At 35.4% G+C, this 17,825-nt stretch overlaps 1 protein-coding gene across 6 annotated transcripts in view; it reads right to left on the reverse strand.

The window, feature by feature from the left end:
* Positions 1-4,172: 4,172 nt before the first annotated feature.
* Positions 4,173-17,825, reverse strand: part of ZNF385D (zinc finger protein 385D) — a 963,288-nt gene continuing 949,635 nt past the window's right edge. For all 6 annotated transcript variants that reach the window (XM_017955941.3, XM_017955943.3, XM_021933870.2 and 3 more), the window contains 3 exons: positions 10,444-10,622; positions 8,938-9,039; positions 4,173-6,372 (listed from right to left, as the gene is read on the reverse strand). In XM_017955941.3, the coding sequence (XP_017811430.1) occupies positions 6,139-6,372; positions 8,938-9,039; positions 10,444-10,622 (515 nt within the window). In that variant the 3' untranslated portion in view covers positions 4,173-6,138. The remainder of the gene's footprint in view (positions 6,373-8,937; positions 9,040-10,443; positions 10,623-17,825) is intronic.

Below are 17,825 nucleotides of genomic sequence, written 5' to 3' on the forward strand. Positions count from 1 at the left end.
TTTCACCAATATCCAGTACTTCCACACATTTTTCTATAATCCATTTAAAAACCAGATGCCATCAAATGGAATTTTTCTAGACTATTTGATAAAAGTTAAACTTTCCAGGACCTCACGAACTTAATTTCTTTTTCATCTCTACTAATGTTAGCATAACATCACAAGAGACATAAAGCATCTCACGAAGGGTCTTTATCCAATATTAGTTGCCCCTAGCCCTAGGGTCCTATACTGAAATTATATAATATGTGTTAAGTTGGGTTGACAAACGTCCAATAAAACCCACATTTTGGTTTTTTGGTTAACAAAATGTAACACACTTCACTATAGCTTCAAAACTCTCTAACATCAATGTTTCTCAATAGATTTATGTTGGACAATCTTATTACTGAGAGACTTTAAAAATATTTGTTATACTGGCAAAAACACAATCTGGGTTTCCAATTAAGGTGCTCTCTGCTAATTTTCCGTAGTCTTGTTTTACCACGTCCTGCACACTACCTGGATTTGAGGAAGATTGTATAAGGGTTCAAATTCTATACTCAAAGTCAGTAGCTGATGTGAAATGATACAATTGTATTACCCAACTCAAACTGTTAGCATAATAGTCCTGCTAGAGTGCGTAATACCTTAACATTATATCTACTTCCCAGCCCCTCCAATGCACTAAAATGATTAAGATTCCCAAGTGTGAAATTGGAGTTCCTTTTCTTAAAGTAAAACCAACCTAATCATTGAAAATAAAATGATTTTACCATGACTTTGTATAAGAATGACAGGTACTAAGACTCATAGTTTTACAATTCTGTATGTGTGTGTGTGTGTATATAAGCATTAACCTTACAACTTGTCACTATACTATTACTTATTTTTAATGATACTTCTTTGCTCACAAATCATTTTAGCCCTACTCTTTAAAAATTGCCTTTAGAGATGACCTGCCAGTCTGAAAATAACATGACCCCATTCTCTGCTGTCTTAGTTAACTTAACCAAACTCTAAGATACTCTACCTGATCATACATATTAATAATCAGATTTTACTTCATTTGACAAATACATTTTAGCAGTTTCTACAGTCAATTTAGCCACCTAGGAAGGATGAGTTTCCATCACCAAGAAGAGGAAAGAGAAGACCCTCAAATTGAAGGTAATGTTCAGTCCCTTGCCATCTGAACATTGATGATCCAACCATAGAATTCTTTAAACTCTGTGACGATTCATGACCCACATGAACTTCTAATAAAATAACACATATGATATTTTTCCAGAGTAGAACTTGCCTTTTGTCACCATTCACATTCTGGTAAGCTCTAAGTCCATTCCTGGCAGTAACAACCTTTAGGCCACATGAGCATGACATGTCAACATATCCATCCTTCACTGGACACCCTGATACCACTCTCAAAAGCACTATGTAGACAATGGAGACCTACCACAGAAATGATCCATTTCACCTCCTGATAGTAGCCTCTCTAGTTACTGAAGCAGATCGTACAAAAACACAAGAGATGTTCCAGAGATAAATCTCCCCATGTAGAAAAGAAAAAAATCAGCAAAAGTCAAGTAAAATTTTCATTGTTAGGACTCAGTTTAAATAATTCCTGTAACAATGATAAGAGTGCATAACTGATATACTTGTCTGTGGAAGAAATGGTCTTAATAAGGTGACCGTTAGTTAAAATACATGCAAACTCAGGACAGAGTTAGTCTAAGACTGCTTAGACTAAGCAGTCAGGACCTCTTCCTATTGAGAGAAAGTGCAACAAAAGAAATAAGGATGATGCATTTAAATTGTTGTTCCTTTCCACACCCCCACTGCCAGCTGGCTATTGACTTTTTCAGGGTTGGTTTTGTTCAGAATTTATCACATTCTTGACTGGGAAAATAGAAGTAGCATATCTTACATGATGTTAGCATAAGTGCAGTCATAATAAGTGAGTACTAAGTGAATTAGCAACTACTCCAGTATTAGTTGGTGAAATGTACATTCTGGTTGAGCATATGAATGACCTACAATGTGGTTTACACTCAGGATGGAAAGGAATACGGAATATTTTTCTGGACACATGCAAGTTTGTGAGTAGCTGTACTGGTCACTCGAATAAATAATTTTAATTCCTGAGAGGATAAAAGCAGTGCCCCTCTAGTGCTGATATATTAAACCAGCTTAGCTGTTAATCGTCATCATCTATTTTACTGATGAAGAAATTAAGGGCAAGGCATTAGTTGACTGTTGGTCAGGGACAAAGTCTACAATAGACCCTGGCTACTCTAAGGCTCCTCATTGCTTTCCCCACCACTTCATGCTGCTTTTGGGTGCACAAAGTTATTAATACAATGTTATCCATGCTTACGTATAGAAAGGTAATTTTCCACATCAATTCAGATCTAAAGAAAGAGGCCTATATACCACTTCAGTTATCTTTTAGCTTTGTGATCTGATTTCTTCTGAACAATTGAAACATTACACAGGTACAAAGACAAAGATATTAATTTAAAATTTAATTGTAATAAGTGATATTTAATGCTCATGTCTACTATGTGTTGGTTTGTGTCTTAGAAACTCAAATAGGTACAGCCACTTTGATTCTATTTTGAAACTTCTGCTGTCTTTTAATTTTTAGTCTTTTATTATTTCTTGCTCTTTTAATTTTCATATACATATAAATATTCCTTTGCTAACTAGCTTCTTGGCAACAAAATATGTAGCACCTTTAGAAAAACCAAATTTCATCTCTGATGATAATGGCAGTGAATTACTGCAATAGATCAGGAGAAGTCCAATAGTATCTAAAGACAGAAATCCTTTCAAATGAGGCAGGGGTGATATAAATTGCCAAAAGCCAAGTATGTTTTCTTGTGTGAATAAAACAAGTACTCTTCAAAGTTTAGGTCCAGTGAGAGGAGCAATTTATCATGTGTAATCGCCTGTTTTCTCATAAGAGAAATACAGTACCTCCCCAATGACTGTTTCCCATTTCTCTGGATGATCTGGTGGAGGTGCAACAATGCTTTTTCCAGAGGCATTTGGCTTCTGCAATGCATTTATATTTGTTTCAAATGAATCAGAGCTGCTTTCTCTATCACTTTCCTTGCCATGGTGTGATGCATGGGAAGGGATGTATAACCATAAAGTCAGACCACCCTCAGGGATTTTCACAGCACACTGCTGACCAATCTAAATTGTGGATCTTTATTCATGAAAAAAGTTCCCTAAGGGAAAAGATACAGCTTTATGGCAGCCTGAACTATAATGGATGTTAATCTGGTATTGATAAATATACGGAGTGCGGGGGAAACAACTCACAGAGAATCCACTATAAGTTCTGTGGTTAGGCTTCATCCTTTATTAGGTAGTGAATAAAAGACAACTGATGCTTACAACTCCAATTTAAAAGACCATTTAAACAAAAATGGTTCCGTAGCGAAGTGAGGCAGAAGGGATCCAGGTATTTCTGAGTTTTCTCATATGGCTGATGGAGAAAATATGGCTGATTTGTTTGTTCCCAGCAAATCATTAAAGACAGTAATGCCTTGTGACCCAGGACCCTGTATATCCCACAGGCCCTGATTTCTGGTGGACTGGCTCATTCACTTTGGTGAAAATGGGGAAGAACAGCAAAAGCACATTTCAGGGAGATTGCATTAATTAACACTAAGTTCTCTAACAGAAAGTGAGGCTGTATCAGTTGTAAAGGTTGTTGGATAGGGATTCAGGATGACTATGGAAAATCAAAATATTTGACATAGCAGAAAAGCGAAACTAAAGTTCAAAATGGTTAGAAGCTGGTCACATGGGATACACGCAGAGCCCCAAACAGCAAACTTATGGGCAACTATCCACCTGGCTGAACTAATAGGGTCTCTGTAGGTGAAAAAGGAAACACTTGCTAAAACCAGAGAATTGAGATGCTGGTAAATGCAAAATCACCAGATACTTTCAAAAGCAAATGTTAATGCTAATCAATATATTTAACCAGAGAAGCATGGTTTGAAATTGTTTCTACCAGAATACTGATGGAACACATTATCTTCCTTCCTTCCTTCCTTCCTTCCTTCCTTCCTTCCTTCCTTCCTTCCTTCCTTCCTTCCTTCCTTCCTTCCTCCCTCCCTCCCTCCCTCCATTCCCCCCTTCCTTCCTTCCTCCCTTCCTTCCTTTCTTTTTTTTTGTTTTTGTTTTTGTTTTGGTTGGTTGTTTAACAAAAGATATATAAAGCCAACTGCTTTAAAGATTAATTTATATGACAAATTTCTATAGCTAGATGGTGGAGAAGAACTCCAAAAACCATGTATAATGTTGAGCACCAAGCACGCTATGGGTGTTTCTTAAATACAAAATGATAAATGCTAAATACCTATCTCTCAAATGGTTTTCTCTTGATTCTTTATACCTCTCCAAGGGTTACAACACTTTAAGAGCAGTTTCAGGAAGGCCACACCCAATCCTTCCCTATATTTTTAAATAGTCTTTACAAAACCTTTTCAAAAATAGTTTTTTCTCTAAACCTAAATCATGTATGTTTTGTCATAATTCTAAGTTTGAATGTCATTTTTCTTATTAATGCAACAGAGTGGCTGCATCAAACCCCACCATATTGATAGGTATATGTTAGCTTTCTATGGGAAAAAGCAAATAGCCTTTATCACAAATTAAAGGCACAGCTATTTTTATGCCATTTGTTACCAATTTAATGATAACATGTAACACTGGGTGGTTATATAATTATGTCATATAGATTTTTTCTTTTTATAAGTTATTCTCTTACTCTTTCTAACATATATACAATATACATATATTTATATATACCCCTGATAAATCTTGTTTTAAAGGTAAAACATCAACTTCTTTCAGCCTGATGGTGAATATCAAAGGCTGTTAGTATTTCACAACTCCACTGGAGAAATAATTGTCGAGTGGAACTTACCAGTATTTTTTAACACTATGTCATTGGTGTGCAATTAACTCAGATTCATATTTCCTGTTGTTAATAACATTAAATATATATTAATTGTTTATATCATGTCAGCAGGAAATCTAAAAAACAAGAAAAACCCATAAAAATAGCTAATGCTTAATTCTACCATCATACTTAAAGCAGAAACCTTTGCCTAAGAAACAACCCTACTGGTATGATATAAAGGGGATACTGCAGAGATGTAATATTCTCTGTTTTTATTGGATATGTACTAAATTAAAGATCTTTACTTTGCATTATCATTCTAGGTTATGATCCTTCATCCTTGAAACAGAAGAGTTGTACTGATTTCTTTCTTAACACCCGTGATGCATGGGTTTATCTATTTTCAGACAGAGGTTCATTATAAACACTTCCCTGTTTCCAGCAATATATCTTCAGGGTGGGAAGTTAGTACTTTGTAAGAAATCACCTTTATTAATACCTTCCCCATCTCTAAGCTTAGCTCTGCTATATCTTCAAGCCATACAGGAGGGGAGAATGCTGACCAGGGAGACCTCCATGACACCATCTGGTGTATGTTTATTTTTTGACTGCTTATTGATATGAAATAGTTGTTCATTCTACCTTTGCAATTCTTTAAAACCTAGTGGCATAGATTGAGACACAGCACTATTGTTTTACAAGACATCTACTGTATCTACTTTTGTTGGGATAAATACCCAGTAATTGCTGTCAGAGCAAGAGGACCAGCACGGGTAGTACTATTCACAGTGTTGCTTTTGTTTTTGTTTTTTTCCTTTTTTGTATGATTTAATCTACAGAGTAAATTATTTTATATACATTGGAACCAGTTAATGCCCTTAGACAATGTATAGTTGTTTCATAAAGCAGGAAAGACAATGCAGAGGGAAATATGTGCCCAAAAGCACAGTCACAGAGGCTTCAGAAGTTCTAGATACCACTACAAATCAATGCTGGAGATCACTTCTAAAACAATCAACGTTCAAGAGGAATGCTTTAATTTGGAGAAAATACCACTCCCTCCCTCCCACCCCCATACCTCCCCCCCTTTTTTATAACCTTTTCAATTCACTATCAAAAGTCCTGGCTCTTCAGATATACTTTAAACTATAAATAAACACTGCATAGTTCTCTTTGTTTGTTTTGTTTTTTGTTTTTTGAAAAATTATTGCAGTACAATTACTCCTATTTGGAATTTAGTAAGGAGCAAACAGCACAGGAGTGTGGGCGGTCCGAATGGGTCCAGGAGCTGGCCGCAGGAGTGCTGGAGGAAGCGCAGAAGTCTGGAACAGTGTTGCTGCTGGAGCAGTTCGAAGACTGAAGGGGGAACTCACAGCCACTGCTGCTGCAGCTGCTGCAGCTGCTAGAGGATTTGGTAGAATTCGTGGCGCCAATGGCTTTGAAGGTTCTTTTGAAAATACTAATTTTACCTGCAAGGGAGAAAAAGTATTGTAAAAGAACAACAGCTTTGGAATCCGTACTTAAAACCCAAAATGGTAGGGAGCTTTTAAAATATAGCAGTAAACAACTATAAAGAAAAAAGCTTCACACTTGTGAACTGACAACAAAGAAAATGGGAGGTATAGAACATTTTCCTTTTGGAAGAGTTGGAAGATACTTGAAAATGGCCAACCAGGAATGCTTGAAAAGTCCTCCAGAAAAGTACTCAGCAACCTTATTTTATTTTATGTTTGTTGAAAATTATGCTTTCAGAGGAAAGGATTCATCATGAGAAAATATAGAATATTTGTATCACCCTTTACACATACATTAACTATTAAAGAGCATACATTTCTAAAGAGATTTTTAATGCTGTCAAATGCCATTGGACTATCCAAGTGTGTAACCTGGGTTACACAGAGAATGTTGTTTCCAATTGTATGAAGCACTATTCAAAATAAATAAAAACAATAAAATTCCACTTTCAATAGAGAAATTTTAAAAGCAACCAAAAATTCCTTTTCTCTGCTAAATTTTGACACGTTCCACTTTTTCTTTGTGCAAATGGTAACCACATTTTCTCAATCCTTCTCTACAAAGCCAGTTCATTCTCTGGCTAGTAACATCACAAAATACCTGTTCTCACTGAGAGAATGTTCCCATTTGTGGAGTCAGTAACATAGTGATAGTGAAGAAGAAGGGTTTAAATACTAATAGCAACACAATTCTGACTACTCTGTTTATTTAAGAACCATTCACTTGATTGTCAAAAGCTGCATCTATGCTGGACAGAGATAGCATTCAGGGTTATGACTAGTGGTGCTGAGGCACTGTGCAGAATTCTTCGCCTCCCAATCCAGCTAAAATTGTGTCTTTACAGAAAAGTAAAGTAACTTCACTTTTTTAAACTTTTATTTTAAGTTCAAGGGTACATATACAGGTTTGTTATATAGGTAAACTTGTGTCATGGTTTGTTGTACGGATTATTTCATCCCTCCAAATTGAGAAGGAACTTCTCCCTAACTCATTCTATGAGGCCAGCATCATCCTGATACCAAAATCTGGCAGAGACACAACAAAAAAGAAAACTTCAGGCCAATATCCTTGATAAACATCGATGCAAAACTCAACAAAATACTGGCAAACCAAATCTAGCAGCACATCAAAAAGCTTATCCACCACGATCAATTAGGCTTCTTCTCTGGGATGAGAGGTTGGTTCAACATATGCAAATCAATAAATGTGATTCATCACGTAAACAGAACTAAAGACAAAAACACATGATTATCTTAATGGATGCAGAAAAGGCTTTCAATACAATTCAACACCGCTTCATGATAAAACTCTCAATAAACTAGGTACTGAAGAAACATATCTCAAAATAATAAGAGCCATGTATGACAAACCCACAGCCAACATCATACCATATGGGCAAAAGCTGGAAGCATTACCCTTGAAAATCGGCACAATACAAGGTATCCTCTCTCACCACTCCTATTCAACACAGTATTGCAAGCCCTGGCCAGGACAGTCGGGCAAGAGAAGAACATAAACAGCATCCAGATAGGAAGAGAGGAAGTCAAACTATCCCTGTTTGCAGACAAAATGATCCTATATCTAGAAAAATCTATAGTCTTGGCCCAAAAGATCCTTAAGCTCATAAACAACTTCAGTAAAGTTTTAGGATACAAAATTAAATAACTTCATTTGAAGTTATTTGTTCATTTGAACAAAATGGGCAATGCTACTAAACTAACAGGACAGCTTGTACTGGGGTCTCATAATAGATAATCGCAGTTTTCCTTTAGTTATGTTTTCATGTGTCAGCAGCACATAATAGCATCAAATAGTAATAAGATCTATTTTGAATAAATGTTTCAAAATGCACAATTTAACTTAAATTATACATCAGTTGTTTTTAACTTTTCATTGAGCTCTGAGTCTCTCCGATGAAAGCTACGGTCACTTCAATCAGAAACAAACTAACAAAACAAAATAATATACACATTCATCAATATTCATCTACAACGTCAAGATGTTTCACACAGGTTTCCTCTAAAGTCCTACCAAAATATCCAGGTCAGGACATTATAATAGTATACTTACTAATATAAAAAGCTTATTTGCAGTCATGGGAGAGGAAATACCTACAAAGTATTTCCTGGGTTTTTATGCAATGTCCTTGAATGAATAATTAAATAAAATAAGCTACACTTTGAGACTGTTATTCAAAATCCAAAATTGTTGAGGATACCAACAATACCAATACTTTGTCTCTTAAACATATTAAAAAAGATATACATGAATTTGTTTCTTCCTGACCTTCTTTCCAAAAGTACTAACTTATATCAAGACCAGATTTCATGGGATTACTTACTTGACTCAAAAGAGTTTGGTTTTTCTCTTTTCCCTATGATCTATGACAAACCTGAGCTCAACTCAAAAAGGTAAAAGGTACTGGGCTGCGGTTAAAGGTGGCAAAGTGCCAGAACAAATCAAGAAACCAATAATTCCATTCGGGAATAAAGGCTGGACTCTTGCCAAATGACACTCACCCCCAGTGGATGTGCTGTCTTCTGTAGTTTGTTGTAAGGACTGTATTTAGGTTTCGGGGGCTTCCCAGCAGCTCTGTCTTTGTGCCTTCTACTGCTAATGTGCTATTAAAAGTAATTTAAAATGACAGCTTTAAAAAAGTCATCTCCAAAAACCTGTCACAAATATTGCTTTAACCTGGGGAAAGATATTCATTATTTCATGCAAGTTTCAGAGAGACAACAATAAAAGATCATGCACTTTTGTCCTGAGATTCTGATGCCTTGAGGATATATATATTTTATGCTACCCATATAATATATATATACATATATATATATATATATATAGTTTTTTTGAGACAGAATCTCGCTCTGCCATCCAGGCTGGAGTGCAGTTGCACGATCTCAGCTCACTGCAACTTCTGCCTCCCGGGTTCAAGCAATTCTCTGCCTCAGCCTCCCAAGTAGCTGAGATTACAGGTGCCCACCACCATGCATGGCTAATTCTTTGCATTTTTAGTAGAGATGGGGTTTCACCATCTTGGCAAGGCTGGTCTTGAACTCTTAACTTCTTGATCCACCTGCCTCAGCCTCCCAAAGTGCTGGGAGTACAGGCGTGAACGACTGTCCCCGGCCTATTTTAGTATATTTTTAAACAAATAGTAGTGTCTTTTTTTTTATTTCCTAGCTTTTCTTCTTATCACTGCGCACATCTCTTTTTCCGTCTTTTTTTTTTTTTTTTTTTTGAAAAGCATTTACAAAGGAAAGGAATGTCTAAAGGAATTTTACATGCAAATAAACAAAGATGCCCAGGAACGAATGAATTTATTTCCATACTAATGTTTATCCTCACATTTGTACAGTCAAATGTCAAACCCTTAAATTCTAAAGATAAATAACTAAGGTGCATAAAATATTGTACATATGTATAAAACAAAACACAACATGAGGGCTGGACCTTCAGTTGGCAATGTATAAATGATCGCTTTGGGAGGCTATTCATAGTAAAAATGAATACAACATGATTAGTCATCCCTTTTGCAGGTGGCTGCAAGATCTAAACATACAGTACAACACCATATAATAAAACACATAAAATAAAAGAATAGCTCAGTATAAAATTAGTTGCAGCATGTAAATATCTAAACAAATAAAAATGGAGTACTGCAAATTGACCTTTAAAGAAAATCAACACTTTTGAGTGGAAAATCTGGTAGAGAAAAGATCTGATATCCCTTCTCCACCCACTCTTCATATACAAGAATAGTAAAAACTCACTGCCAACAATTTCTGAAAGGCTCTAGAATCTATTACATTTTAGTATTTCCTCAAGCAACTAAAATAAGCATAAATAAATCAGAACAGTGAAGGTAAGATAAGTGGGTTAACAGATGGGCAGATGGAGGGATGGATGAATAGATGGGTGGATGGGACAGAAAGACAGAAATAAAAATGAAGGAAGCACACACATCCTGCTTATAAGGCTGTCCCTTGTTGGTTTTCACTCCTAGAATACTTGCTGCTTACCTGTTTAAGTTGTGTTTCCGAGTTGACGTGCACATCACAGATTTCACAGTGAAATGTTTTATTTTGGAGGCCTGTATTTCCTTTATTAACAGGTCCTTTGCCTTTCACTCCTGCCCTAGGAAAGGCTTTGATAGTGCCACTTCCATTCCGGGCTTCCAGCATGGTTTTGTGCTTAGTACCTGTCAGGAATATTGAAAGGAAGGAAGGAAAGGAGGGAGGAAAGAAGGGTGGGAGGAAAAAAAATCTTAGCTAGTATATACTTTTAAGAAACAGTACAATAACAAAATTTGATGCCTCATTTTAGTGCAGCTTTTCCTGGCATTATGGGCAGAAGTATATACATGATACAGCAGACTGTAACAATGTGCCTTCATCACTTTACATAATGTTATTAAATTATTCATTTTTTCTAATGTTCCACATTACAAACAAGTGCCATTAGTATAGTAACGAAACTTTAGAGTCCTGAGGGGAAATTAAATGGGTGTGATGTCATTTCATTTCCTCCTGATACTAACAAGACATAAATGATACCTGACGAGGAAGAGTCATTTAGTTGCTAAAGGTATAGCTGGAGGTGATGTGTAACAAGCGTAATCAGTTTAAATATGGTGTGTTTATAGAAGTGGCACTAATTAAATACCCACTTTCTAAACAGAATACAAACAAGCTTTCTTGGCTATGTATTTTAGGTTCAGAGAGAGAGAGTAATAGTATAAAGATCTTAATGACTCTGAAAAACAAATCCATTTTAGAATAGTAAAGCCCACACTGGTGGGCTATATAAACAAATGACCAAGAAGATGAGGGATGAACTCGTAACCCAAGCATATACACGATGGATAACTGCTTCTTTTTAATAAACAAATAACATCTTCAGGCCTTCACACATCATTCATGTAGCTCTAATTGTCAACCGTTAACAACATTTGTGTTTTGTTTTCTTGAGATCACTGTAGTTACATACTGTTCATAATGGCAGTTTTCTCTCAGAATTTTGCTCAAAATTTCTTTTTTCTTAGAGTTGATAAGTATTCTTCATTTTTTTTCTCACTTGGTCATGTGTTTTTTCTGTGACATTTTCTTTTATAATCGTTTGTGTTCTTTCTGCCATTCTGATTTTAGAAATATTTGGTAGTAGTTTCCCCTGACTACTTGTATGTATTAGACTGTACATTCTGCAACCATTAAGAAATGATTCTCAACTTCTGAGTTACAGACCAGCTTCCAAGACACTAAGTATTAATGAGGAAAACATGTTGTGAAGGACACTCGAGGTCACTGCAGATGACATTATATTAAGTAAGGGACAATAAATAAATTAAACAGGTTTCTAGCCACATGTTTCCCTCTTCAAAATGATTACTTTTTACTGAGTCCAATACAAAAAGTAGTCATTCTTACAACCTAGATGGCCTATTTTAAATATCCATATTCTTATCCATTCTTATTAAAATGTCCATATTTCAACACATTAGAGAAAGGAAAAAGTCAATCTCTCGCAGGAAGATTGGAGGAATTGAAATGTGGAGCCAGAGAACTGCTCCCATGTAATGACTGTGATGCTTCACGGGAGCTTATTTTCGGTCACCTCCTTTGCAGTATAGTGAGCACAAATGCTTTCCACTGCAGCTGCAAATGACATAAGTGGGAGCTGAAGATGACATAAGTGGGAGGAGGGCAAAGAGAAAAAGAAGTCCTAGGGAGCAAGAAACAAAATACGTAGATGATTATGAAAACTTCTTTATCCGAACAGACGATTTTATACCTTTTTTTTTTTTTTCTATGCAGCTTCTTCAGTGACACTGAGAAACGTTAGTAGGGCTAGTTTAGTTTAGGAATGCCTAAGAAGTTAGTAGGAGATTGACTGTCATCCTGATTTTCTTGAGGCATTCCAGATTCACTTTTGGTTAATATCGTCTGTGATTGGTAGCTGGTGTTTCATAGGTGGTAAGCTGAATGGGTCCAAATACTATTTTAACTTATTCAATAATATTTAAGTCATTTATGTTGATTGGGAAGGAGAAAAGCCAGGCATAGGTGACTTGTCTCAGCACTGAGTATTAAGTGTTCAGGAGATAATGGAAAATTTAAGAGATTTGGCCCCAATAGTATGGCTCAGCAATAGCAGGCAAAGATTCAGAAAATATGGTGCTTCTCAGAATATCTTTGGCAAGCTAAGACCCATCTATGTCATGTTTCTAGAGGAAGAATAGAAATGGGACATATGTGAACATTTTAGAAACACCCATCTTTTCAGAGTCATTGGGTTGTTAGAATTATTATTTAAGCATAGTCTCTTCATAGAAGCTAGAAAAGATAGGACAATTAAATATACCCATATGTTATAAACATACACTTACACACACATGCACATGCACACACACACAGGTATACATATGATTATGGCAACATTGGGGAAGGGAACTTCAGCTAGTAGCTTTGACTCTAGGGTTACTACTCACTATTAAATGGAGTAGAACTGTTATACAGTGTAACCTTATACATTTAGTAACATATTGTCAGTCATAATTGAATAACTATTAGATAGTTTTATAAGATCTTAAAGCTTCAGTAGGCAGTAAGGGTAGCAAAATACAGCTAAAATTTAGTAAAATATATTCTTAATTATAAAGCATTTACATTTATGAGATAAAATGTGCAATAATATAAACATAATTAATATTAGAAGAACCCCTTTGTATTAAATCTGTAATACGTTTCAGATACTGTGCTAAATTTTTTACCTACTCACAGCTATCCTATGAGTTAGGTGCTATTATTATCCCCATTTAGGAGATAATAAACTGAGACTCAGAAAGACTTAAGTTACTAGCTTGTGGTCACAAAGAAGCATTACTGGATGTCCTTGGCAGGAAGAAAGTAAATTTCTAGCTAAGTTCCTGTTCTCACTCATAGGTGGGAACTGAACAATGAGATCACTTGGACTCGGGAAGGTGAACATCACACACGGGGGCCTATCATGGGGAGGGGGGAGCGGGGAGGGATTGCACTGGGAGTTATACCTGATGTAAATGACGAGTTGATGGGTGCTGACGAGTTGATGGGTACAGCACACCAACATGGCACAAGTATACATATGTAACAAACCTGCACGTTATGCACGTGTACCCTAGAACTTAAAGTATAATAATAATAATAAATAATTTTAAAAAAAAGAAGAAATCCACTAACAATTTCTAAGCCACCTGAATTCAGTTACACACAAATCTTTAATTTTCAATTTTGTTAATACTGTCTTTTCTAAACTTGGAATTTGAGTCTACCATTCTCCGTCCATCCCCGCCCCCACCCCCTGCTTTTTCTCATAATGCTCTTTTTACTGAGCAGAGCGCCACAAACGGTGACACTTTGCAAGGATGTGGCGCTGTCTGGCTGGTGGTCTCCTCTGGCTTCAACATCATGTAAACATCTTGCAAGGCTGTCCCTTCTTTTGTGATGGCCCAGCTAGGCAGTCACAAGTCTACTTCTGTACTACGCTCTTTCCTCTGAGGAGAGACTCTGCAAGGAGCTAAGTGGACTATTTTTCCCTTACCACTTCTAAAAGGCTGGCACTGACGAATACCTTCACTTAAAGCTTCATGATTTCTGAAAGGTGAAATCATACCTCGACCACAGTCTAAATTCAGCACAGCATAAGGCTCCAAGAAATCATATATATATATGTGTGTGTGTGTGTGTGTATATATATATAGCTTTCTGCTTAATTGTTTATTTTGGAGTATTTGGGGGAAAGATACATATTATGCTTTTATCTGTAAAAATCAAGTTACTATGGGGGCAAGGGACTAGCCTTCCCTTTTGTTTCCCATCATTCTCATAATTCCTCATTTTAGCTGACTTTCAAGTTTGGTACTGGCATAAAGAAAAGATAGGTAAACAGGAAAACTGGCAAATGACTAAAAAATTAAATAAGTCACACATTAGAAATAATTTATTAGGTCATAAGAAAAATTTTAAAAACAAATTAAGAAAAAAAGCCCCTAATTCCACCAACTAGAGGTATATCAAAATATTAATAATAGTTATCATGTACCAGTCTTTTATATTCTATTTGTACATGTGCATTTTAAAAAGTTGGGATAAATTAGCTAAAGTGGCTTTGCATAAAACTCCTGTGAAATTATATATATACTTTTAGAAATGCACATGATTTTTAATGACAGCATAGACTTGTAATACACAGAGATGATATATTTAACCATTATCTAATATTAGACATTTGTATTATTTCCTTTTATTTCCCTATATAATTATGTTGTAATGAGCATCCTACTCATTAAATCTTTTATCACATTTTTGATTGTTTCCTTGGGATAGCTTTTCATAAGTGGTATTATAGGGACAAAGAATATAACTATTTTTAAGTCTCTCGATTCAAACTGCCAAATTATTTTCTAAAAATTACAAGGAAAGTTTCAGAGGAGTTTACTTTATAGGGAAATCTAGTTGGCATAGTCTAAAAATTTTGCCCCTCTCTAAAATAAATTTGAATACCTTTAAGTTTAGTTTTTCAGAAGGCTCATTAAATACTATTTAATAGCATCTGACTAGATTTTTAACAAACTCATACAATTGCCAGCAATAATTTAGTTACCACCATATTGACAAGCTCAATGATTCAGCTTATAAATAGGCAGTAAAGTGGTCATGGTCAGTCTCCATACAAACAGCAAAATGCAAAGGTGTTTTTTTGTTTGTTTGTTTGTTTTTTTGCTAAGGTGTTTATTTATGATATTTGGTATAATAGTATTATAACTCTGGTGTGTCCTAAAGAAGGAAAACGCTCTCAAATCTACATACCTAGAATGTGTAATTAGCATCAAACACCTCCATGTGTTCTTTATAAATCTCTAAATATCAAGTTAACCTTTTATTATGTTGACCTCCTATATAGTATGGATTTTCCATGTTAATTTTTTCCTAGAGAAGAAAGCTTTGGTTTACATTATTAGAATATCAAAAAACATTAAGCACCTGGAATGGCATCTAGGTATCAGGTGACCAAATATTGCCCCAAATGAGGGAAAAAAAAAAATTCTATCATTTCTATTAGTTCCACGGTTGAAAGTAATTTGCTAATTTACCAGTAATATATCCAAAGTCCAATTTGGAAAGGTGAAAATAGAGACAAAGAACACAAGAAGTCTAAAACAGAGAAAAAAATAAACATGCCTTTTTTTCAGAAATGGCCCTGGAGGGAAAGTTCTGAAGTCATTATGGGGTAGGAGACAAGTCACACAATGGACCCTGTGACCAAAGGAAACCCAGGGAAGAGCTCTGCAGGCTGTGGGACCCAATGGGCGGAACACATGGCTTATCTGATAGTGGAGACAAATGTGTGAAATCAATATAGCAGCAAGCCTTGAAATTCCAGCCTGTGAAGAGAAATATCGTCGACATCCAGAAAGCTTTCTTTATCCATAACGCCCTGAAAGTGTGACTAGAGAAAACACTAAGTCTCTCCCATGCTTCTCCAGACACACACTGAAAAATCTTTATATGCACCCATTTCTTCTCCTTAAAAATGAAGCCCTTCCTTAAGGCCATGGAAAACACCACATTGCTTCTATATCCATTCCCCCAAGAAAGCCTAGCGAAAGGTCTTAAACTTATTAACGTGCAACAATTAGTAAATGGACAAATTAATCACACTTCCATAGTATAAATGCAATATAATGCTGTCTTATTTATAAAAGCAGTGCTCTTGTTTGCTTTTTGTGTAAACTAGTTTTATTTATTTTTTATTTTGTTAATGAAAGCAACAGATGTTCTTGGCAGAAAATTCAAAGAGCACAGAAGTACATAAAGTAAAAAGCAAAAGCCTGCCCACCTATCAACTTTAAGCTCCAAGTCCTCAGTAGTAACAGATTTTCACATGTATACTTTCAGAAATGTTTTAAATATCAGTGATTTTATATGAGGCATAGATGGGAAAAATGACACAGGTTGAACATTTCACTGTTTTGCACATGAAACCTCATTTAACAAGAATAGTCATATAAAACAACACAGCCAGAAAATGCATCTTGACACATTTCTGAAGTCACTCATTCTGGTTTTTAATCAGTGAGAAGTCACCAAATGTGAAATTAGTAAACCCTAAATGCTCACAGTGATGTAAAAATTGTTTTATTAGGTAATATGCCTCAAATCATTTACTATCACAATCCCCCAAACATATTATTTATGAATTATAGCTCTAGTACATAGAAACTTCTGTGACGATAAAAAGATTCTATATCTATACAAATGTATGGCTAATATGGTAGCCACTAGCCATGTGTAGCTCTTAACCACTTGAGATGAGGGCACTGCAACAGAGAAATGGGACTGGCAATTAATTTCAATTTAAATAGCCACCTAAGGCTAGTGGCTGTCATTTTAGATAGTACAACTCTAATATTCAAATATGCCCTGTATGGCCGTGTGGAGCACAGGGAGTTAAGAGGCTGTTTTCTTAATCATTTGTAGAAAGTTTAAAGAAGTTACAACAGAAGAATTGTGATAGATGAGTCTCTATCTTTATTTTCAATTAAAGGGAAGCCTTATCATTACCCTAGAAGATGTTGAATAGAAGTGGCAAACAATCTTTGGGCCTTAATAGCAATAAGGTCATGAACACTGACCACAGCTGAATGGCTTAAATGAGCTTTTCACATGAAACAAGTATGTATTTCACTTCTGAATACAGAGTCACAATTAGACATGGACTTCTTGAAGACAATGACTAGGTCTTTCTCATAGTAGATAGTCAAGGAAAATTAACTGGGGTATTAGACATCAAAACAGATTGATAAACAAATACAACTATTTTTTTTCATTTGTAAAAAGAAAGTTATGAGCTCAGGCTCTAGAATTGTGTGGGACAGATTTTGCCTCCATTAGCTGTGTGAACTTAGGTTTCTTTGTGCTTCAATGTCCTCATTTATTTTTAAAAAGGAAATTATCTGCTTTATTGAAATGTTGTATTAAATGCATTTATTGTTTTAAGGATTATTCTTGACACTTCGGTCTGCTCAATAAATTTTAATCAATCTTCTCATCCTTCTTTTTTACATTGTTGCTTTTGTTAAGGCAAAAGTTTAGAACTCTCTAAGCATTTTAAAATTTAGTAAAGTCTGTCATTTGATAACTATCTTTTCTTCATATTGAAACTTGGTAAGGGGATAGAATAAGCTCTGTCTAGAGATATGAAACAAAAACTAGAATGTGTTTAGCAAAAATTATCCAATGTTACTACTTCAAGTCATTACCAGAAAAATCTGCCCAAATTAGTAATGAGCTTTAACTCAAAGGTTTTCTTCTTTTTTTCTTTCAAATTATAAAGAGAAAACCATCAAAATTAGCTAAGCAAAGCA

The sequence above is a fragment of the Papio anubis genome, chromosome 2 (assembly GCF_008728515.1).
Source record: "Papio anubis isolate 15944 chromosome 2, Panubis1.0, whole genome shotgun sequence".
Classification (NCBI taxonomy): domain Eukaryota; kingdom Metazoa; phylum Chordata; class Mammalia; order Primates; family Cercopithecidae; genus Papio; species Papio anubis.